Below are 23,794 nucleotides of genomic sequence, written 5' to 3'. Positions count from 1 at the left end.
AAAATTGTAAAATTTACCACTTATTATTGTTAAAAAATGAGATTATGTTCCCAAATTTAAATATAAATTATTATTTTTTAAAAACAAAAAATTATATAGCCATAGTTAATACTTCTCCGGCGGCTGCCACCAATTCCCCTCGCTCCGTCTCTTTCTCCGGCAAACTCCGGTAGTATGTTCCTCTCTGTATCTCTCTATGTTCGTCTCAGTTAAAGGTTTTCTTAATTGTTTGATTGATTATTGATAGGTTTGGGTAAATTGGAGATGGACATTATAATTAAAAAGTATCAGCAGAGATTCAGGAAAGTGAAGGAAGAGATGGAGAAATGGAATGAGCTACAATCTCGATTAATTTCTCAATTCACCAATGCTTCTTCCATCATTCAGAGGTTACAGGTACTTTCCCCAGTTTTTTACCCATATTCCAATGGCTCGAAATCAGTGGCTGAGTCCGGATTTTCAAAATATGAAAAATCAATATGCGGGATTCAATATCTATAAATATTGAGGGCTTTTGACATTAGCTCATAAAAGAATACATTTTTATGCAGATTCTTCAGGATTCTAAGAATTATGGTGCTTTGACATGTGTTGAAGGCATTCAAGAAGCTGTCTTGCTGAAACAAATGAATTCTCTACAAACTATCTTGCTTTCAATGAATGAAACTATGTAGGTCTTTCTATTCCATGCTACTAAGTTATGTCTATCCAAACTAATCCTTTTTCCATTTGGGAGCATTCTAATACCAAAAACTTGAAAAAGGTCTGTTATATTAAAGTAGTGTTTATCTTGAAATAGTGATACTCAAGTCTCTAACTAGAGTAAATTAACTACTGGAAAACACTCTCTTTTGTCAGTTTTAAAACTCAAAATATTGTTGTTTGACCTTTTTATATTTGTTTCAGTATTGTTAAAAGCAAAAAGCGTAAAAAAGCTCTATGGTTGGTTGGGGCTTTAAGCACAAAGGGAAAATAAAACGTAGGTTTAGTGAAAAAAAAGTGCAAATGGAGAAAAAATACATGTATGGTTAGTTCAAGTCTAATAATTATAAACATGAAAAACAAATATATGGACAGTGAAATTGAATATTTTGTAATGATAAAGTGAAATATCAATTCTTTAGTGTCACCTCTTCAGGAAATGCTCATTTGCTAGGAAAAGTTTGTATTAGAGCCTTGAATCTTGATGGCAGGCACTGAAGTACACATTAAGCGAGGAGAAGTGCTCAACATTTTTTGAGCCTCGCTTCAGGGTTAAAGCACACCTTTGACAACACTGATTTGTTCTTTGTTCTTCTTTCTTGTATTTGATTATGCTAGTAAAAGTTACTCCTTCGTAATGTTATATAGCGTTAACTTCTTTGAGCTAGAAGTTGATTTATCAACTAAGAGGGTTAATTTTTTCCCTTTTTATGTTTGGTTCAATATCTAGGGAAAAGTTTCATTCGGTTGTGCTGTCGCTTGATAAGATGGTTCGTGATGGTAGACAGCTCATAAAAGGGGGATCCGTTCAGAAGAATTTGAAACAGCTACAGCAACACGTTGGGATGAAACCAAGCATTGCTGATTGCTTGGATGGGCTACAACTTCTTTATGAGATGCACCAATCAGAGTATGCATAACGAAGAACATATATATTTTTCCTGTTTTTCTTTTCCTGCCTTGTTTGTCTTAAATGAGAAAATTTGTTGTCTTTTAGTACTAGCAAATTCCATCGTCGAGCCTTTATTAGGCGTGAGTATGTTGTTTTCCAAGTAAATTTTGTGCTTGCCTCTTCTTTGTGATAGATGTACTTTGATCTTTCTTCCTAGGAATTTGATAATCATATAATTATCCAAAAAAAATGCCAGATAATCATATGCAATCCGCCATCACCTTCTTAGTATCACTCACTTGCTCAATCAGGAGCTTTTTCTTGTTACTACGATAATGATTTGGCTGATCTATTTACTATGACAGGGTAAGATGAAGAAATTTTTTGTTTGGAATCAAGTTTACCTCTTTCTTCTCTTTCTCCTCCAGGACCTCCCTCACCTCCAATGAATTTGATATAATCATCCTTTACTGTTGGAACTATTTCTAATCCTTGCATTATTTGTGATATTGCATCGAACTTTTGTTACTGATTCCCCCAGTACATTTTTCAGGTACCGTCTGAAATTGTCGGTCATATCAGCAATTTCAGCATTTGCTTTAAAACCCAGGTATGATGTGACAGTTTTGGCCATTTATTTTCTCTCTAGATCTCACTGGCAGAGGTTGAGAGATTGGTTGTGATTTAGTTGTCCTCTGTCAATTTGCTTGGTTCCCCAAGAAAAATGTTCGGTTAATCCTAACTGATGAAAATAAAGACACTAGCTCCTATCCAGTGATATCATTTTTTATTTCAAGTGTAATCTAACTATTAAATAGGCCTCACATTAAGGTAACAAGCAATAATGCAGCATAGTAATTTTCTTCATTTGAATCAGTGCACTAATGGTATGCAGATTGCAGGCCTCAGTAATTTCTAAACGTTTCATGAATTATTCTCTACAGTTTTATGGCTGTATTGGTCTTCAAGCTTTGATCTACACACAATTTTTCTGTTCTTTCAAAGGCTATCATTTTATGTCAGTATTTTTCGTATGAATACTTCCTAGAAAAGGAACAAAATAGTCAAGAATATGCAGAACTACTTTAAAAAGGCACTCTTAGTTTTTAATAGAGTGATGATAGGGATATTCAGGGTTTTCATAAGGTTCCGTCTCTCTCTCTGAACATTTATGCACATATTGTAACTTGACTATCTTGCAGTGCAACTGATGATTTAGGTGCACTTCAGCAACTGTTGGTTGATCAGCCTAACATCCCCAAAGAGGAAGGTGAGTAAACGTAGTAAGAGGAATTCAAGTGACTTGTTAATTGATATGGCATATGATGTGAGTTTGAATCTGTGCAAATCCCATTGTTAACAAAACTGGTGTCAGTATGAATCCAACAGTCTATCAGACAGTTCATCAATATAAAGCTGCAGTTATTCTTTCCTGTGAAATAAACATGTTGTCAGAACAAACTGTTATAGCATGGCAGTTTGAACTTGGCACATTTATGAAGAGAAGAATTCAAAATGTATTTTGGTTTTGTCAACAGTTGGGTGTGGTGATTACAGAGTTTGCTTTCTTTGAGAAAGGAAAGAAACACCTTTGTATTAGAGGTACCAGTCTATGAGTATGCATTGGTCTGACATGAGTCGATAATTCTCTCAGACACGAGTATATGACAACCTAAAATTAGAAGGCAGACATTCTTTTGGTGTAGCCTGAAATAAAGATATGGATGTTGACGTGCTAATGCATGGAGAGCTTATTATGGAGGAAAAAATAAAGAGCTGGATATTGCCCCTTACTCCTGGATTACCTGATCTCTAGGCTTACAGTCAACCTAGAAGACTCAGGAGTTAACTTAAGAGATAATAAATATTGAACTGTATCAAATCTATGAATTTTACACTCAGTCTCAGATATTTAGTTTCTGTTATTCCTCTTCTCTTTCCTTTGCTGATTAGGTATTTAGGCAGCTGTTACTCACCATAATATTTTTTAAGTTACTGATGATGTGTAACTTTGTTTAATCATCTCATCAAGTTATCTAAGTCCTGTAAGTTAAAGCTCCTAGGAAATATACAAGGTGAGAGCAACCATATGAAGCCTCTTAATCATGTAGTTTTGCTTGTAGCTACAATTAAACTATATGCAGTAAGGTCTTGCTAGCTTGAATCGAGTTTCAGTTGTGTTAAAAAAGAAGCTTGTAAAACATTGTTTTACTGCCCACCTTACATGTTATTGAACCCCAACTTCTACATTCTAATTGCTTCTCTTCTGCAGTTCAAGTCATTTTTGAAATCATATTTGCTGAAGAGATAGCTTGATGTCTATTAGCATGGATCCTTGGACTGATGAAGTGCTTTTGGAACTTGGAATGTGCTTTAAGTTCAGGAAGACTTCAGTTCTGACTAAAGAGCAGGAAATATCTTGCACTTGGGTGCTACATTACTCGAACTCTTCAAGTGTATGTGTCGGATCCTCCAAAAGGATCCGACATGGGTGTGGCAATATTTTTGGAGAATCCGAGCAACATAGCTTTGGTGAAGCAGAGAATTATCTTGATCACTGTAGATGGAAGGTGTTGGACCTTGGAAATGGAAGAGAAGACTTTAGGTGTTGTGTATATTCAATTTCATTTATTGATATGTTATTAACTTTGTACAAACAACCTTTTGTTTTTTTTTTCCTTAGTTAGTAGCATGGTTTTGATTAAACAGCTAAATCCAATAACACAATTAAATACAAATCCTTCCTAATATCTAATTGATATTTCCCTAAACTCTATCTTGACCTTCATCCCATATTTGGGGTTGTAAGTACTGGGGGAACAAAGACCCAAGTCAAATTCAATGGACCACACATATATTATTATACATATTATATATGTGTGTGTTTCACTGTTTATGTCGTTCTATTTAAGTTATATCGTCGAAAGAAATTAGAGGTGAAGACTCTTTTATTTTATTTATACTTTGTGCTATTTGATAATTAGATTGTCATTATCAAATGTTGCTAAAAATTGATAATGTAGGTTGAAGAAGAAATTTATGTTAGGACAATGCAAAAAAACAAAAACATAAAGTGCATGTATTTGGAAAAAAAGAGGAAATGCATTCACACATATAGGAAAATGATAGGAGAAAACAGTGAGAAGCACAAACAAAGAAAATTATCTACACCAAAAAGGTCTCAATTTGATCAAATTCAGTCTCCTATGTTTATTTTGTTCTATTTGTACCTTTTTATTTTTTCCTTCTCCATTAATCTAAGATAAATTAGAAACTTACTAAAATTAGTAGTCTAAATGGCGCACTTATTTTTATTTTAACAAACTCAGGTTTTTTGTTACATTGTGTAAGTACACCAGCAAAATTATAATCCTAATTAATTGGTATATTTCTTATATAGATCTTTTTCTTGATTATGCAGGTCTATGTAGTATGTATATATAATAAACTCAAAATTTTGCTTTACAAATTAATTAAATTATTAACTAATGAATTTAAACACGTGAAACTACAATACAACAAAAAAAATATTAAAATTTAGTAAATATTGTTCAGATTTATTTTTTAAATATTGAAAATAACAAAAGTTTTTTGAAGTTTTGAGCAAAAAAAATTGTGTGTTCCTCATCAGTCAACCATGTTTTTTTCTGAGTCAACTCAACAATTTTAAGTACATTAAAATATCACCCAACTACATATTAGAAAATCATAATTTGTAAGTTTCCACTTTGTTAGTATTCATCTAAACCCCTGTTGCCAGCTCTTTTTCCTTCCTTTCTTCTTCCTCACCCCCCACACCCCCACCCCACCAACCACCATCCATGGCCCCATTCAAACCCTAATTCAAGATTCATGGAAGAGATTGAATTCTGCTCAATTTCATCCTTGGGTTTTGTTTGAGAATTGATTTCATAAATTCCCTTTGAGTCTTGTGAGCTGAGTAATTGAGTCTCCTTTCATAAAGGTATGAACTTTTTCAGCTGACTTGTGAAAAGTTCAATTCTTTTCTAGTTTTCTTACAACCCCAAGTAGAAGTTTTCTTTACTCTCTTTTTTTTTGCTAGTTGAAATTGGGGTTCAAATGGTGTTGGTTTATATTGACTTTAGTGATTGAACTTTGATCAGGCAATTATTAGTTTTACTGTTCATCATTTGTTTTGATCACTGTAATTATGATCTTTGTTTGAAGAAGTACTAGTTGTAATTTCTCTTGTTGTTTTGTTCTGGTCATATTTTCAAAGATAGAATTTTGTAGATACAGAAAGCATGATTTTGGTGTATATCAGCAAAGAAGAGTAATGACAACTAGTGAATAGAAGAGAAATGTCAATGGCTTGATAAAATAATCAAATCTTGGATAAAAGAATTCCTTTAAGTGGACAATCAATTATTATTGTGTAGCATCCTATGAAGTCTCTTTTTGATTTTGGATAATCTTTTCTTCCCAATTTTTTGTTTTCTTTGTTGGTGTTATGTGGTGTTGCTTTTAACTCGAGAATACAACTCTAGAATAATGGATAAGGGACATAGTGCTTCACTAGTTTAGATTTGCTTTCTCAATGACATAATGGCAGCTGTAGTATTTCATACCAATGGTAGAGAATTCTTGCTCAAGAGGTCGGTTTATGCATAGTGTGTCATTTGTTTGAGATTCTGTGTCGGGATCTAAAGTTATGTTAGATGCTTTGACAGGTACAAAGCTTTAATGGCTGAAAGCTGGGATGGGAATCATGATCCTGGTAGCCCGTCCGAGGAGAGTTACCATCTCGAGAGACTGCACATAGAGCCAATTTATGATGCATTCATATGCCCTTTGACAAAACAAGTAATGCAGGATCCTGTTACTCTGGAAAATGGCATGACTTTTGAGAGGGAATCTATTGAAAAATGGTTCAAGGAATGTAGGGATAGTGGAAGAAAGCCTGTTTGCCCTTTAACACATAGAGATCTGAAAAGCACAGAGCTGAATCCAAGTATAGCTCTACGAAATACCATTGAAGAATGGAATGCAAGGAATGAAGCTGCACAAATTGATATGGCTCGCAGATCATTATCTATGGGTAGTGCCGAGGGTGATATTATGCAGGCTTTAAAGTTTGTTCAGCACCTTTGCCAAAAAAGTCGCACCAACAAACATGTTATCCGAAATGCAGGTCTCATACCCATGATTGTAGACATGTTAAAAACCAGCAGCCGCAGAGTTCGATGTAAAGCTCTTGAAACGCTTCTAGTTGTGGTAGAGGACGACGATGACAATAAGGTTGTAGAACTTTGGTAAAATAATATTTATGTTGTTACCAAAGTCTGTTTTATGATGTTGATTATTCCTACTGTTTATGTTTTCCCTTACTAATTTCTTTTCTTTCATTATATGTCCTACTCTTTTCTTGCAGGAAGTAATGGCTGAGGGCGACAATGTACGCACAATAGTCAAGTTCTTATCAAATGAACAATCCAAAGAAAGAGAGGCAGCCATTTCTTTGCTGTATGAGCTATCCAAATCGAAAAATTTGTGCGGAAAGATCGGTTCAGTTAATGGGGCCATTCTGATTCTGGTTGGGATGGCCAGCAGCAAATCTGAGAATCTTGTGGCTGTTGAAAAGGCTGAGAATACTCTGGAGAATCTGGAAAAGTGTGAGATTAATGTAAAACAAATGGCAGAAAATGGCCGGCTGCAACCCCTATTAACTCTACTACTTGAAGGTACTTTACTTGATGTCTGAGTGTCCATCTCTTGTACCTCTTTGTATTACTCTAAATATTTGTTCCAATTGATTGTTAAATGAAATGGATCATGGGCCTAAGACAACCCCAAAAGTTATGTGGGATTTCCTTCATGGGGAGGGTAGGATGTATGCAACCCTTACACTCAAATAAACTCCTTTTTTCTTAGGCAGTATATTTTACCTTTTCTTATGATTCTAGTCGGTATTGTACACCATACACAATTAGGGATTTTGATGATGGAGTGTGTAGGAAGTTCTTTACTTCAAAGCATGTCCAAACCCGTGTTTAATATTTTTTGATAGGAAATAAAGGGAGAGTTTACCCTAGAAATTCTAGACAGAATATGAAAGCCAAAAGGCAAAATATCTTTAAGAATAATGGTTGAATGTAGAGATAAGTGGTTAAAACACACCTAAAATATACCTTTTTTTTGAGTTTCATACCTGAACTATTGAAAGTGTGAGAAACACACCTAAACTATTACACTTTAGTTTGAAAAACACACCTCTGTGCTGACTGGACCAAATGTGTGTGTACACACTCTTTTACGCGCGTGTGGCCTTGATTTTCGTCCGCATGGCTTCTTCTTTTTTTAAAAATAAAATATCAAAACACACCTAAACTATAAAATTGTTTGACTTCCTCACCTAAACTATTAGGAGAGTAAGAAACACACCTAAACTATCATTCATAAATTTGAGAAACACACCTTAAATTATATGTTACACTAGTTGCTTAAACACACCTTAATAAGCCAACTATTGTTCATGAAATCAGTAGCTAAAAATCGCCACCAGTACGAAAATTAAGTTCAGGAGTAAAAGAAAGAGTACCTTATGTAGTCAATTTCTTCTCCTTTCAACTCTTTTTAGATGGTATGGATCAAAATCTAAAAAACTATACAAAATCGTTACTATTTTGAGACAAAAATAAGAACCCTAACATTTTTTGACAAATGAGTAACTAACCTTGAAACAATGATGAATTTGTGAATTAATAGTGAAAACCCTAAATTTACTCAAATTTTCACACACCAAAGAGACTCAACTGAGAACAGAGAAAGATGCTTCTACATGTTGAAAGTTAAACTTTAATCTTTTGACATGGTGGAATTTGTTTCCATGTGGCAATCTATGTGGCATTTAAAAAATAATAATTGAGAGAGTGTAATACACACACTATCATATTTTACTTGAGGTGTGTTTTTCAAAATAAAATGTAATAGTTTAGGTGTGTTTCTCAAACTTTCGATAGTTCGGGTATGAAACTCAAAAAAAAGGTATAGTTTAGGTGTGTTTTAACCACTTATCTCTTGAATGTATTACAAAGTTGAAATACAGCTCTATTTATAGGAAAAAGGACTCTTAACAATCCTCATCATAACAATCTAGAACTCCTAATTACTGTGAATCAGGAAACTGATTAAACATTTTAAAACAAGGGAGCAATCAATTGATAAGTTACCTAATATTAATATGACCTAACTGATACCCCAACCCTATATGACTGCTACATAACTCACCACGTAGCAGTTTGCTACAGTAACAATGAACTATTAAATGACTTTGTGGAGTGTTTCATGAAAGTTTCCATCTTCATTTCTGCATCAGCTATCCTTGGGTGGGAAAAAAACTTGCCTCAAGTTTGGACACCGTCGATCAATAAGATGTCCATGCAATCCTACATCCTTTCTTCCTTTACCTTTGCCCTTCCAGTTGAAGTCTCTTCATGTGGAACTCTTTGATTTGCATTGCTTCCCTCCTTGTCGTAATTCACTTCCTTATGTAGCATCCTTTTCCTTTTCCCTGGTCATTGAAGTTCTTTGCACGTGCAGCTCTCTTAGTTTGCATCGCTTCCCTTTGTCGTAATTCACTTCCTTATCTAGCATATTAGTTGATTCAAAATTATCATGTGCTGCAAGTGCATACTTTTCCTCTGAAATTATGTGATGTTCATGGAGCGATGTATTGCTTGATATTCATGAATATTTCTAACGAAATCAGATCTGAGTTTCCATTCTGTAATAGACGAAGTCTTGACTTTCAAAACCTTAGTAGTTAAACAGGCAGGTAGTCGGGGTGTACCTGAAGACTGTTGCTAGTCCCTCCCCCGTCCTAGTAGGCCCGTTGGTGAATTTTGATGCTTTTTGGAACTCTTCTTAAACACATGGTAGTTATTGTTTTTCTCATCATCATTCTGTAGAGCCACAGAAACCGTCATAGATTAGAGGAGATCCCTAATCTATGGAACATGCTCCTATTTTTCATCATCAGACTTTAGTACTCCCTCCGTCCCATTTTATGTGAGGTAGTGTGACTCGGCACGAAGTTTAAGAAAGAAAAGAAAACTCTTAAAACTTGTGGTCTAAAATGAATGATAGAAATTTGTGTGACTATAAATCATTTTAGGGTAAAATGGACATTTTAAAGTTAAATTGTTACTTAATGTAGAAATGTGTCATTCTTTTTTGGACTTACTAAAAAGGAAAGTAAGTCACATAAATTGGGACAGAGGGAGTAATAACTTTTTTTTCTGGATTACTTGCCCTGCATCTGAAATTTCATAGAAACTATTATGATTATCATGTAGGATTTTTTCTTCCTCATTCATGAACTTATCAATTATTACGATATTCATTAAAGTTCTCTTTGATTTCGTCAAACTCTTTCTCCAACAGCGTAGGCCGTCTCAACTAAACTTTCTTTTTGACGTGTTTTTTGGGGGTTTCATATCTGACTGTATAGTCTTGATTATACAAATAGCACAAATTTGCCACATTCTACTCACTCCCTCTCTCACACCCGCGGAAGAGAGGACATGCAGGGGTAGAAAGAGAGAGTTCCTTATCAAGAGTGTAATCAGTAGTTTTCAGACTACTTAGCAACTCCCTAATAGGGTAGGTTAGCATGATTCCCTTTATGTACAAGATCTTTTCTTTAAGCACTTACTAAGGAATCATTTGGTAAGAGATATAGTAGTGAAGGCTTATCACTTTATTTCTCATAAATTAGCAGGAACTTCAACATGTACATGGGGGAACTTGGTCACAGACATGTGTGTATATCTAGTTTTGTGTGTTTAGTGATTTTTTTGTTGGTTGGAGCCGCAGGGGGGTTGGAGCACACCCCTTCTTCTGATGTCCTTTCAGTTAACCAAAAAATCACATACTGTTGGCTGTTCCACACTTCCATTTAAAATTTTCTCCTTCAGACTTATGTACTTACTAAACTGATTACTTCATGCTCTGTGTTTGAGCTAAGTGGATGTGCCCAAACTCATCACCCATGAACAATTGGGAGCAATTTCCCGCATATACCATACTTGCGCTGTTGTTTTCCTTACACTGATTATGTCTCTCTGAGCAAAATCATTTTCTTTATTTCATTCAACATCTTCCAAGTTAATTTTATTGTCCCGTCAATTGTTCCAGGATCGTCAGACACCAAACTCTCCATGGCTGTTTTCCTTGGTGAGCTGGTTCTTAATAATGATGTGAAAGTGTTAGTGGCTAGAACTATTGGTTCATCACTGATCAGTATCATGAGACATGGTGATATGTCATCAAGGGAGGCTGCTCTAAAATCTCTAAATCAAATCTCGTCTGATGAGTCTAGTGCCAAGATCCTCATAGAGGCAGGTATACTTCCCCCTCTCGTCAAAGATCTATTCTTTGTTGGGGCCAACCAATTGCCCATGAAACTGAAAGAGGTCTCTGCCACAATTCTTGCAAATATCGTCAACACAGGTTATGATTTTGATTCAGTTCCAGTTGGATCTGAACATCAGACTCTTGTCTCAGAGGACATAGTTCACAACTTTCTACATCTTATTAGCAACACTGGTCCTGCAATAGAATGCAAGCTTCTCCAGGTTCTTTTTGGACTCACGAGTTCTCCCACAACTGTTTTTAATGTTGTTTCTGCCATTAAAAGCTCAGCTGCTACTATTAGTTTGGTTCAGTTTATAGAGGCTCCACAGAAAGATCTTCGAGTAGCTTCGATAAAGCTTCTGCGGAACCTCTCTCCACACATGGGTCAAGAACTTGCTCGTTGCTTACGTGGTACATCAGGTCAGCTTGGTAGTCTAATTAAAGTCATATCAGAGAACACTGGTATAACCGAGGAGCAATCTGCAGCAGTTGGACTTTTAGCTGATCTCCCTGAAAGAGATAGGGGACTTACAAGGCAAATGCTAGATGAAGGTGCTTTCCAGCTGGCAATCTCCAGGATTGTCAGTATCCGACATGGAGAGACAAGAGGGAATCGCTTTGTTACGCCATATCTAGAAGGGCTCGTGAAGGTTCTCTCAAGGATCACATTTGTTTTAAATGATGAGCCTAATGCTGTTTCACTTTGTCGTGAACAGAATGTTGCTGCACTCTTCATTGAACTTTTGCAGACCAATGGACTTGACAATGTGCAGATGGTTTCCGCCATGGCTTTGGAGAACTTATCTCAAGAATCCAAAAACTTGACCAAATTGCCCGAGATACCAAAGCCAGGTTTTTGTGTCTCGATCTTCCCTTGTTTGAGCAAACCACCAGTTATAACAGGATTGTGTAAGGTCCATCGCGGGACATGCTCTCTGAGAGACACCTTCTGTCTCTTGGAAGGACAAGCGGTGGACAAGTTGGTGGCACTTCTGGACCACACAAATGAAAAGGTCGTTGAGGCATCACTTGCAGCTGTATGCACTTTGTTAGATGATGGAGTTGATATTGAACAAGGTGTCCATGAATTGTGTGAGGCTGAAGGAATCAAACCTATACTGCTTGTGTTACTTGAGAAGCGGACTGAGACTCTGCGCAGAAGAGCAGTTTGGGCAGTTGAAAGATTACTTCGTTCAGAGGATATCTCCTTTGAAGTTTCTGGTGATCCAAATGTGAGCACAGCCCTCGTAGATGCTTTTCAACATGGTGATTATAGGACACGACAGATTGCTGAGCGGGCACTGAAGCATGTTGACAGAATTCCAAACTTCTCCGGCGTATTCCCTAACACAGGCTGATATTCGTCGAGCTATTTAGGTGGAAATTGTGGTCATTTCCTCAGTAGTTTCTTAGATGAATCACAGTGTGTTGTTGTATGGAGCAGGTAAATAGTATTTTCATTTCTTCTTTATAGAGGGGTTTTTGAATTCTTTCTTCTGCCCCTAGCCACTTTTTAGTGGTCATTTTCATTCATGTCTATTCATTCTATTTTCTTCACAAGATTATTTTCCTCTCTAGGAGTTGATGTTAGATTTATTGTTGTAAAACGTGTATTATTATTTCAGACATTACGAGTTATTGCCGAACCATTAGAAAATGGCTCTATGATCTGAGTCAGTTTATTTGAAGTTCCTTTTGTCCCAAAATTGTTGGCATCGAGTTAACATACTTGAATTCCTTTTCATTTTTTTCTCATTATGTGGAAACCATTGAAATGGAAGATTCTGTAATAATGAGAGAAATTGTAGTATGTGATTCAGAGCATATATATCCTCCGTTTGAAAAGCAATGATCTATTTGTATCTATTCGTTACACAAATGGCTTGGATATACCCTTTTGATTGACCGAAATGAAATAGCCGGTACTAGTGTATATATCTCAAACATATATATTGCTCATACGGCAATTTGGGATAGACAAGCTTACTCTATAGGATACTTGGTATAATGTGAGCTTTGGCATAACTAATAAAATTGTTATCATGTGATCTTCAGGTCACAAATTCGAGCTATAGAAACAATTTCTTGCAGAAATGAAGGATATGATTGCGTACAATAATCTTTGTAGTCCAAACCCCACACATAGCAGGAACTTTAATGCATCGGGCTGCCATTCAAGGACAGTAGGACCTATAACATCATAATAATATTGGTCCACACTTTATATGCTAGGCATAACATGAGAGAAACTTAAAAACCAGAGTTCATTATTTCACTGCTCAAAAGACAAATTACAGAACAATTGAATGACCTGCATGACATCAATAGAACAAATGGGAATAACAATGAAATAAACAAGAATATAGATTTAAGTTAAACAGCATCAAACGTCCAACCAAATGGTAAAGACTGTCCACAACAAAAGAATATAGGAGAGAGAAAAATGACTGCACATATATTGTGACTAGTTGGAGTTCTTGATCAGTTACAAATGCAGTACTGCCATGGATTTCGTCAAGCAAGAAGCAGCATCCAATTCTTGCGCAAGACGGTTCCTTGAGATATGGCTCCAGTTTATTCCAGCATCGGTTACATCTCCAACGGTCAAGAAGTCTAGCACCTGCCCGAATATTTTGAACATTTCAACTCCAAATATAGAGTTTTTATCAGCTATAAATGCAGCATTCCAATCCATTGGGGCATCTGGATGGATTGAAACTTCTCTCCAAGTGAGAGGCATAAGATCTAGCTCCCAGAGTTTCCTTACTGCTTTGTTTCTCCTGCCAATCTGACCTTCCCCTTCACACCAGGAGACGGAGAGCATGAATAGCCGACTATTGCAGCATATAAGTTTAGGGTGGTATTCATGAACTCGGGGAGGGAATGGACTAGTTTGGATTCTAACCCAATAGCCCTTCTCAACGTCATATGCAGCTAGCTTATCAGTTTCTGAATAAACATAAAACAACCCATTGCACACAACCCCTGAACAAGCTATTCCGAAATCTACAGGAAGCCTCTGGATCTCTGTCCATTTATTTGACATGGAATCATAAATTTCCCCAGAATCCAGAGGCTCATCCCAGCACCCGAGACCTCCTACAGCAATCAAGAGAAAGCGTCTTTGATCTTTATTTGAATGTTCGCTTTTTTGTTTGACAAACTTGTATGGTTTCACATTGGGCAAGAATGTAACCTCGTTCTCATCCAGAGAATGTCGAAATTGGCGTCTCACTGAAAGTCTATGAGGATCTTCATAAACATCAGATACACCACCAACTCTTGGACGGTAAAATCTTCTGTCTCCTCGAGTTTGTTGATTCCTAATAATTAAACAATCTGAACTGATCTCATAAGTTCCTAAAATAGGGGATGATCTTGCATGCTTCATCGGTGCAGCTTTACGCCACGTTCTCATCAAGGGACAAAAAACGAGCACACTTTTATGTGTCTTGAATGAGCTCTTATCAACCTTCCCAAAGTTAGCAAGGCTAGAACAACCTCCAACAACGTAAACATCATCATGGATACCAGCAACAGAGAATAAAAACCTCCCTTTCAGAACTTCAGAATTCATTTTGTGCCATTGGTTGAAGGAAACATCAAATGCATGTATTTCTGCAGAACAACAGCCATCTTTTACAACCCCAAAAAGAAACAACCATGGACTCTGGAATGAACCTTCCTGCCTCATTCGCCAGAAACGAGGTGTCATTGTCAAGTTTCTCCATTTCTTGCAGACCATCCTAGCATTCACGAGACTTATAAATGGAAGCCTCAATAAGCACATTTCGAGGATATCATCTGGCAAAAACACATTCATGCTTTTGTTCTGGAGTGCTGCTTCAAGCTCTAGAGATTTCCTATTAGACCTCCTCCAGAATTTTTCCCTCATCCCATAAGAGAAGCAATCTACTGACGTTTCTTCATTTCCACATATCGGGTTGTACCCTTTGCCTTCCTCACTTGCATTTGATCTTCTTCTACCGCATGAATCCCCTAGGTCGTCACCAGTGTCAGCACCCACTTTGCAACCACCCCCTCTGCCATATAGCGTTAGACATCTCAAGGAAATACCCTTGCTATCATCCTCTTCTTCTCCTCCACTTCTATGGTTCTTCTTTTTCAACTTTTGGCTCACACTTCTGACTAACCTTTTAGACACGCTTAAAGACTCCAGATCTTGTTGAAGAGATTCTTCTCCTGTTAATCTTTCTGATGTCATCTTATTATCCTACAACAGTATTAAAAAAGACTAAGTCAATATATCACTGATTCCTTTCCACTGTTTAATGATCATAATGTGGAACGTTTGTAACATAAATTGACAAGTTGTTGGAAATTCAAGTCCTAGATACTTCTTCAAATACACACGAAGCACCAACATCACACAATCATTTTCTTTGTTTGAAAGGAGAAAAAAAAGAGGTAATATCTATATGCCAAAATAATAACCCAAATTGACATGAATCTCAATGACAATGACCAAGAATTCACAATTGGTAATGTAAGTAAATATAGAATACACATAATCACACAAAAAGATTTCTTTTTATGAATAGTTCATTTTAAATATATAGTATAAATAAGTCATTCTTGCTCATACCAATAAACAAAGCAACCTCTTCATACCCCAAAATAATCCCTTTTTGTTCTTCTATCTTGTTTGCAGACACCTAAACTTTCTTGAAGCAATGACAAATATAACTCCTCAAACTCATACACCTTAAAGTAGAGAAGCACAAAAGCCCGGAAAATCTACACCTAGTCCTAGGTACTAACAAATGAATGAAGATCCCCTTTTCAAGAGTGTGATCAAAATATAAGACTCATACTTTCATTACAGCCACTAGGAATCTAAAGAAAGACCTCCTATACATTGCAAAGACACAATTTTTAGGTTAAAATGAACAATGATGCTTCAAATTTCATTCTTTTTTCATAGAATATTTTTCTACCTGGATTATCTTCCAGTATCCATCCCTAATCCCTTAACCTAGAAAATCAATTGAATCTCCAATAATCAGAATCCATTCAACCACCCACCCCAGGACAAAAAGAAACAGCTAAAAAACAGATAAAGCAAATCCAAAAGCTTAGACAGCACAAAGACAAAATAAGCTCAAAAACATAGACATACATGAGCTAAAACCATACTGTAGAACTCACAAGATCAAAACTTTATCACAAACAAATCTTAAAACTAGAAACATAGCTACATACCCAAATGGAGAAAAAGGAAAAGGGACAGAAACCATGTTAGCAAACCTCTTTAATCAAGTCATTTGAGCTCCATAGACCATTTGGATCCACAATCAAGAATCAAGATTCATTTTTTTCTCAGATAAAGAAGAAAAATCAGAACCCCAAATGAGATCTTGTTGTCATATAAAAAAAGAAAGCATCTTTAAGCTGAGTGAAGCAAGAATGGATCAACAACAAAAAGATGAAATGGTCCTCATGTGAAAGAATGTTAAAAAGGAAACCCCACAAATTGTAATCAAAATAGGTAAGAACCTAATTATCATTCCAAGTAGATGAAGATGGAGCAGTATACTTTTTTATATATATATATTTGTGTTGGTTGAGAATGAATTTAGTAAAGTTAGCTCAGATTATAATTTTATACAAAACAGCAAATACAAAAGCGACCCCTCTCTTTTCCACATTCACTGCGCTATCTGCCTTTTGTTTTTTTCTTTATTGGTTTTGAAGGGTTATTCATGTCTTAATTTATGTGATTTTTTTTTTGTTATTAAAGAGTTAAGGAAATCTTATATTAAAATATTAAAGGCTATTACAAAAATATTATATAAGTTTCAATTATTTATGTGTTAATATAATAAGAACATATATATTTCAAAATATAACAAAAATTTACATAGTTTGGATTAACGTTTGACTATAAATTTTGAATTTTTTTCTTCAAATACATCAGATTTTAAAAATCTAATCTTTAAATATTTTCAAGTTGTCATTTTGGAACTTTCACTAACAAAACTTTAAAAGTAAAATACATTTTCAAATATTACTTCGAAAACTCAATTTTTTAAATTTTAATTTCAAAATTTATGACCAAGAGTTGAATCTCACCTAAATTGAATTGGACAAAGGTCAAAGGAGGTTCTAATATCTCTTTTCTTTTTCCATTTTCTCATAATTCATTATTCTTTTTAAAAATATAATCTATGTTAAATGTAAATGTAACTAATTTCCATACTCTATATTTGTTGGCTCGAGACACTATTTATTTATAAATATAAAAACATTTCGTTGAAAAAGAGTTTGTAGGCACACATTTTTCCTTGCATTTCCAACGTGTTCTAAAAAAAAAAACATTTCCAATAAAATTGTTCAAATGGGACCTAGAAATTTTATACATTGATGTTTCAATTAATAATATATAATAATAAAATTGAAGAAAAAAAGAGAGAAAAAAGAGACAAAAATAAGTTTTCATTGGACTCTTCATACAATAATTTATTATGAATTAAATGGAAGTAAAAGAGGAAAACTTTCAATTGAAAAATCAATTCCATTTAATAGGATGAGTAAGTAAGTGCAATTGCCAATTATTTTGAATTTAATAAATGCACCTACCACAAAAAGAGTATTTGAAATATTAATATTTATTTATAATACTTTTTATCCAATGTATTTTTCCTTCTTTTAGGGTTTTGAGTATTTCTTTTTAGGTGGCAAGTGATTAGGACAATTAGGCAATAAAATTATAGTAGTAGTTAGTTTTTAATCATAAAAGGCTACTATGGGATCCTTGATGTTTGGTTATGGAAGTGTTTAACAAGTAATTAGTTGCATAATTTTTCAGTTTTTGATAGAAATGAGATTTTAATTCTTGAATTGTTTATTAAAAAAATCTACGTAGGAAGTGTCTTGTCTTAACTTGGTCTTTTCAACATAAATTCGAATAAAACGTGTCACAAAACAAATATTCAATACCAAATAAGAAATAAAAGAATAACATATCTAATTTTTTACTTGACGTTTGTTTTAAAACACCTTTCAAGATATTAGTGTAAATAATATTTTGCATTATCATGATATCCAATAAAAGTTAATAGACAGTCTTTCATTTTATAATCTTATAAATAAAACATGTTACATGACACGATGGATATAAATGTCTTGATAGTATAATTTTACATTATTCGTGAACATTAGTTAAACTCTATTTTCAAACAGAATTGAAAGTAACAAATAACAATTATAAGATTTTACTAAAATTTCTCTAATAATTGTCGAGAATCATGTTCACGTTTTACTATTTAACATCAATGCACCAACTAAAAAAGGATTATTTTTTTGACAAAAATAGTTTTTACAATCCAATCTAATATTGTTTGTTTATGAGTTTGGGTTTATGTTTGTCAATTTGTGTAGGTGGCAAGTGATTAGGACACTTAACCAACAAAGATTAGTAGTAGCCCACTTGATCCAAAATGCGTGGTAGTGGAATTAATGAACAATAAAATAGGTATATATATTTTTCATACAGAATTATTATTAAATATTAAGTGATAATTCTCATGAATTATTAAGGTTAAATTGTTTAACTTTAACTTAATCATCAAATCGAACCTATAAGCAAGTTTTAATAGCAATTACATTTTTAGCACCTTCATATCCTTCGATCTATTAGACTATTACTGATAACATATTCAAGAAGTTTCCTAATAACAATTGTTTAAATAGTCATGACTTTCTCAACATATTGATCTAGTGATCCATGGACATATAAAACAGTCTCACAAAACTATTCGAAGTCGCAAAATCATCCTCCACAATTCTACAACTATAAACAATAAAATATCATTTTACAAATTTGTTAATTTAAGCACATGAGGAATTTTCGTTGAAGAACAAGAAGGTAGACAAAGTTAATAAAGTTAACTTCTAATTCTTCATACTCGAATAGAGATATATAGAGCAATATTTAAATAACAACGCAACATAATTTTTCTATAAATTTAACACCTTTAGGGGTCATTTGGTTGGGAACTAGTTATTCCAGGATTAACTATCTTGGATTAGTTATCCTGGGATAACTTATCCAATCACTATTGGTGGATAAGTTATCCCAAACATGCCAACCAAACAAGACATCTAAATTTTTTCTTAGGTGTATTTTTAAATACATCCCAGGATTATCTATTCTTATCCCTCACACCAAACGAAGGAAAAAACTTACTATATTTTAAACTAAATTATACAATCAGATAGTAAAGTACATGATGTTTTTAATATCAACTCAATTTATTAGATATTATTTGAATAACATAAGAGCAAAAAGGGAAAGAAAACGAAATGCCAACGAGTTGAATCCGACGTGGTTAATCGAATAAAAAAAAAAGCAAACGTGGCTCACTCTGATTGGATAATGACACCAATGCCCGCCGATGACGTGGACCGCCGTTCTCATTCAAATACTTGTACATAGCTTCTGCGATTCCGGTACCGGCAGAAGTTGGCAGGAAGACGGAGAAATCGGGCAAATGGCGATTAAGCTGTATACGAGATCTATTATTTTGATTGTTGTTATTGTTTTCTTATCTGTTTTACAAGCTGCGCTCTGCATCGAAGAGAAATGTTCTGCTTGTTCCGCCATTGCTGTAAGTATTTACACTCTCTTTACGCCAATGTGTATAGATTCACTCTAACTTATTTTATAGAACCTTGAATTCGATTGAAGACTAATTATTGGATACAGTGGACGCCGACTAATTTGTGATTGAGAAGTAGTACTTGATTGATTGTTGTATGCTCGAAGTAATGTGAAAGCAAAAAATTGTATATACTTGACAGCTGATTCACTTGTTGTGCCTGATTTGGATCTGACTCGTTTGTTTTCATGATTCTCAGGAGGAGCTAGAGCATGGACTATTGAAAGTAAGAAAACCATGTTGCTTCGGTGATCTTTCTCTCTTTTGTTGTATATTTTACCTTGTAGAAGTTTTTCATAGCTCAATCTATCAGGAATATGAAAAAGGAAGAAAAATAAATCATTGTAACTTTTTGCTGTGATGGTATCTTACTATAGGTTAAAAATGGAGATATTTAGCTTCTTCTAGCATGATTTGTATAAATGGATATGAATCCTGCCTTGAACTGAGAACTACTCCTTATAATGAGGTGAAAATGTTTGAAGTTGTGCTTAGTCAAAATTTGATGTTTTTGGAAGACAGATGATATGTTGCTCGCCATTCTGAAATGTTTGAACTGCTCCTTTCTTTGTATCTCACTAGCTTATGTTTGTGTACATGATTTATACATGGTGAAGTAAGACTCTTAAGTTGTGCCAATGCCAAAATTGATTCACTTTTGAGACGAAAAGTTGTTAATAAAATGTCGCATGCAGTGATATCCTTATTTCTTGGCTACTGTGACCAATCATAAAGTTGGGTTTTTGAAACTGCAATTTACTGTAAGCAAGCTTCTAAAAAAGATGGAAGAATCAAATGCAGAATCACCTACATGGCGAACTCCTTGAGAAAGAGGATATAGTAGTAGTGGTATCAATAGTTTTATAGAACTTTTTAAAATCAAAGCGCCAAAATAACTGATTACTAGGACAATACATTATACATCAGAAGTAAAACATGTTCTGTTCAAGTTGTCTTCTTATTTTCACTTATTTAAAGTAGTATAATTTCATGTCTATTCTTTGACATTTTCACTGGGCTAATATGTGTATATTTTATAGGAAAAGCCAAGAAACCATCTAGACATGAGACATCGCTTGGATTCTAAAGGTCAGCGTGAAGGGAAACTTATTGATTACAGGTCAAATATTTATGATCACCTTATTGATTAATAGGGTCCTTGCTTACATCAGTTCCTAATTGCTTTATTCTTTCTCTTTTTGTTACAACTTCAATATCTGTTACCCAGTTGTATTTAAGAACCAATCTAGGTCACAGTTCAAACATATTTCTCTATATCCTATCAACTTTCAGGTTAAAGAGTTAAAGAGTATTGGCTTTCTTCCCTGAAGGAACTGTATTATAGATACTTCTTCCAGTTTGAACATGCTTATTGATCTTTCTGCTTGTGTTATTTGCTCATACCATATCCACTCTTTCTAAGGGTATTGCATATGTCATTTTCTAGGAACTGTACTTGCATAAAGTTTATACTTTTCTTCCCCTTTCCCCATTCTCAAAAAGCTTTTGTTCCCATTTTCATTTAGAAAAACTTGTACGAAAAATATAACCTGAATCAAGCCCTTATTAGATGTTCGTTATTTGAACAAAAGGTAAGCATCAGCTTGGATCTACGAGAATAGACATATGAGAAGAGTGGTCTCAAGTTTCAACACAATTATTTGATGTTTACAAGAAGTTGTTCATATTATGAGTTCCAGAAGATGAGTAGGTGGGGAGCATAGATAATTTGGTGCATTACCAACTTTACCCTTGGAACTACAGTCAGTTTTTTTCTTTTTAATTATACTAAAAGCAAGTTATCACTCATGCATATTTTTCCTCTCTTTCCGCTGATCCAATTTTAAGGGTCTGATAATCCCTTCCGTTTCACGTTGGCCTCTCACTGCTCTTAGATTGTCATTGCTCTCTTTCCTCTTCTTTTTACCTTCCCTCCTTCCCTTCTTGACTCACTTCTAATTCCCCCTTCCCCCGATGGCCAGATTCCTTGAGCTGCTAGGAGTAACCACTTATAGAGTGCTGGGAATTCCATATTGCTGACTTGCAGTTGCACAATCTTTTTTCCCTGTTGTTGAGTTGACATGCATATAAAAGTCTATACTTGTGTGATTTTAGTAACTTTTTTTATTTATTTCTTCAAGCAGAGGCAGTGAGTTGCGAGTTGTTGAACTCTTAGATGACCTCTGTGAAAAGATGCAAGATTATACACTGGAGAAGGTAGCCTTTCCTTGAAGTTTTTCTAGTTTCTCATCGCTATATGTTATTTTTAAAACAAAAGAACAGGAACTGTATTAATTGACACAATTGAATCAAACCTAAACTTTGAAATAAATAAAAGGTTTGTACACTTTATGCTCACCATTAGTTGAGTGAAATGTTTCTTTAATGCTAATGATTTTCCCTTTTGCCTGCTAGGTGGATTCAAGCACCAACACGTGGATCAAAGTAAACAATTGGGACCTTCTCAAGACTAGTAAGTCTCATGACTTCATTTCTTCCCCTTTTTGGTACACTTTTTCATTTTTATAACTGGACTGCTAATGTTGCTAATATTGAGAGTTGAAATATAAATTTCTTAGAAGGTCCTATACCTAGTTTTCTGTCTACCCGCAAGGCCCTCATCTGCTATCTTCCTGCTAAATTAACTTTTGGATATCATGTCTTGTAGAGTTGAATGTCTGTGAGCACCATATTCTCTCTCTATATATACTGGTTCATCTCTCTGGACGAGTTAAGCATAATGTTAATTGTTGATGGACTTGAGTATTTTGTGGACATGAGATTTTTTATCTCTCACACTCAATTCTGTTTTGAAGCACAAACCTCAGCCAGAGTCCAGACTCATTATAGTTCTAGCTGCCAAATTACACATCATACATGACGTACATTCATGTGAATAACATAATACCTTGTCATTTGTGTTGTGGGGATGATCTAGCATGTTCTTAGTTCACAAGTCAAAGATCTTCTCTTTTTAAATTCTTTTCATTCATTTACACATAGGTAGCTTGGGGGTATGTTCTAACAGCTTGGAAACTGGGAACATGATTATGATACCACTGTTCTAGGCTAGACCTAACAATTTCTTATTGCCCGAACCAATAACTGAATTCTCATTTATGAGTGCACTGAGAACAGGAATAAGTTATCAATTTCCTCCGTAAATCATCCTTGGTTTTTATGTATTAGAGTTTACAGAGATCTTCAATGTTAATGTTTTGCCTATTTTTTTTTTAATTCCTTGATAGATAAGCAAGAAGCTCGAGCACATTCAAAAGCTATGTCATCCTTTTGTGGAAGGTAAGAGAGGAACCACTTACTCCTCTTAGCTACAGTGAAATTTCTACTTCTGTTCTATTTCTACTCTAACTATAATACACTTTAACAATGTGTTTACGTGGCCAGGTTACTCGAGCAAACTGAAGATGAGGTAAGATGATTTTCCTACAGCAATGATGCTTCCTCGTGGTTTAAAGCTACCTTATCCTCTTTATACTACACTAATGATGAACTATTGCCTATTACACTAATGTTGTCCTGTAAATAACAGTTGGCAGAGTTGATAAAGAAAGGATCTGTCAAAGTTGGAGATGTAACCAAGGTATTATGTGAAGATCTCAGCAACTATTGCAAGGGGACAAGGTAATTAGTTTCTTTATCATGTTATGTGTTAGACATCTTCTAAGCATTTTCACATTTATAGTGATTAATAAGTGTCTACATTTGTGCAGCAGCTCCAATAAGGCAGTAGATGATGAAGACGAAGATACAGACCGAGAACTTTGACTTTTGTTTCCGTGACTGGTTGTGGGGGGGTATAGAAAGAAGATTGTCCCTATTCGTGAACCATGAAAGCAGATGAGTTTGATAGAAGTAGAAACAGTTTTTTACGTCCTCATATTTCTTCTGATATCTTTACTTAATACAACATACATGTTCTTCCCTCTTTTTATTGGACCATGTATCAGTCAGTCATCACATGTTGTACTCAAGATTAACTAATTTTATCGATGAACAATATCTGTACTATCATTTGCGTCCTTATTTCTTCTTATATTAATCTATTTTCTGTTTTAGCTGAATTTCGAATTGGTAAAGTGATGGACATGTTTTAAGTCTAGCCATTATGAAAGTTGATATTTTT

The 23,794-nt window shown here is 34.7% G+C and overlaps 4 protein-coding genes across 4 annotated transcripts; 3 read left to right on the top strand and 1 right to left on the bottom strand.

The window, feature by feature from the left end:
- The first annotated feature begins 150 nt into the window (after nucleotides 1-150).
- LOC125827581 (uncharacterized protein At5g43822) lies at nucleotides 151-4,344 on the top strand. The gene is made up of 7 exons (XM_049506881.1): nucleotides 151-172; nucleotides 248-396; nucleotides 552-670; nucleotides 1,433-1,612; nucleotides 2,148-2,204; nucleotides 2,797-2,864; nucleotides 3,867-4,344. Exons 2-7 carry the CDS (start codon nucleotides 265-267, stop codon nucleotides 3,908-3,910), a joined length of 600 nt encoding a protein of 199 aa, XP_049362838.1. The 5' UTR covers nucleotides 151-172; nucleotides 248-264; the 3' UTR covers nucleotides 3,911-4,344.
- A 963-nt stretch (nucleotides 4,345-5,307) lies between these two features.
- Nucleotides 5,308-12,657, top strand: LOC125827563 (U-box domain-containing protein 44). The gene is made up of 4 exons (XM_049506860.1): nucleotides 5,308-5,558; nucleotides 6,286-6,853; nucleotides 6,987-7,296; nucleotides 10,751-12,657. The coding sequence occupies exons 2-4, from the start codon at nucleotides 6,299-6,301 to the stop codon at nucleotides 12,325-12,327; spliced, it is 2,442 nt and encodes an 813-aa protein (XP_049362817.1). The 5' UTR covers nucleotides 5,308-5,558; nucleotides 6,286-6,298; the 3' UTR covers nucleotides 12,328-12,657.
- Nucleotides 12,658-13,219: 562 nt separating this feature from the next.
- On the bottom strand, nucleotides 13,220-16,530 carry LOC125827578 (F-box/kelch-repeat protein At5g42350-like). The gene is made up of 2 exons (XM_049506875.1): nucleotides 16,238-16,530; nucleotides 13,220-15,203 (listed from the first exon to the last, which is right to left on the bottom strand). Exon 2 carries the CDS (start codon nucleotides 15,192-15,194, stop codon nucleotides 13,455-13,457), a length of 1,740 nt encoding a protein of 579 aa, XP_049362832.1. The 5' UTR covers nucleotides 15,195-15,203; nucleotides 16,238-16,530; the 3' UTR covers nucleotides 13,220-13,454.
- Nucleotides 16,531-19,277: 2,747 nt separating this feature from the next.
- Nucleotides 19,278-23,684, top strand: LOC125827619 (uncharacterized). Its single transcript, XM_049506926.1, has 9 exons — nucleotides 19,278-19,599; nucleotides 19,850-19,876; nucleotides 20,691-20,770; nucleotides 21,795-21,867; nucleotides 22,066-22,123; nucleotides 22,899-22,950; nucleotides 23,056-23,080; nucleotides 23,201-23,292; nucleotides 23,382-23,684. Exons 1-9 carry the CDS (start codon nucleotides 19,387-19,389, stop codon nucleotides 23,434-23,436), a joined length of 675 nt encoding a protein of 224 aa, XP_049362883.1. The 5' UTR covers nucleotides 19,278-19,386; the 3' UTR covers nucleotides 23,437-23,684.
- The last annotated feature ends 110 nt before the right edge of the window (nucleotides 23,685-23,794 follow it).

This window comes from Solanum verrucosum, unplaced genomic scaffold (assembly GCF_900185275.1).
Source record: "Solanum verrucosum unplaced genomic scaffold, falcon-dt-bn FXZP01000064.1, whole genome shotgun sequence".
In the NCBI taxonomy this organism is placed as follows: Eukaryota; Viridiplantae; Streptophyta; class Magnoliopsida; order Solanales; family Solanaceae; genus Solanum; species Solanum verrucosum.
Note: the sequence above shows the minus strand (reverse complement) of the source record. Positions and strands in the feature narration are given on the sequence as shown.

Bases quoted from the DNA above. Each gene is read 5' to 3' on its own strand.
- LOC125827563 (XM_049506860.1), top strand. From the start codon at position 6,299: ATGGCTGAAAGCTGGGATGGGAATCATGATCCTGGTAGCCCGTCCGAG. The intron at 6,854-6,986 runs GTTGTAGAACTT...CTTTTCTTGCAG, and splicing joins AGGACGACGATGACAATAAG to GAAGTAATGGCTGAGGGCGA. The intron at 7,297-10,750 runs GTACTTTACTTG...CAATTGTTCCAG, and splicing joins ATTAACTCTACTACTTGAAG to GATCGTCAGACACCAAACTC.
- LOC125827619 (XM_049506926.1), top strand. From the start codon at position 19,387: ATGACGTGGACCGCCGTTCTCATTCAAATACTTGTACATAGCTTCTGC. The intron at 19,877-20,690 runs GTAAGAAAACCA...TATATTTTATAG, and splicing joins TAGAGCATGGACTATTGAAA to GAAAAGCCAAGAAACCATCT. The intron at 23,081-23,200 runs GTAAGATGATTT...TGTAAATAACAG, and splicing joins TCGAGCAAACTGAAGATGAG to TTGGCAGAGTTGATAAAGAA.
- LOC125827581 (XM_049506881.1), top strand. From the start codon at position 265: ATGGACATTATAATTAAAAAGTATCAGCAGAGATTCAGGAAAGTGAAG. The intron at 397-551 runs GTACTTTCCCCA...ATTTTTATGCAG, and splicing joins CCATCATTCAGAGGTTACAG to ATTCTTCAGGATTCTAAGAA. The intron at 671-1,432 runs GTAGGTCTTTCT...TTCAATATCTAG, and splicing joins CTTTCAATGAATGAAACTAT to GGAAAAGTTTCATTCGGTTG.
- LOC125827578 (XM_049506875.1), bottom strand. From the start codon at position 15,194: ATGACATCAGAAAGATTAACAGGAGAAGAATCTCTTCAACAAGATCTG.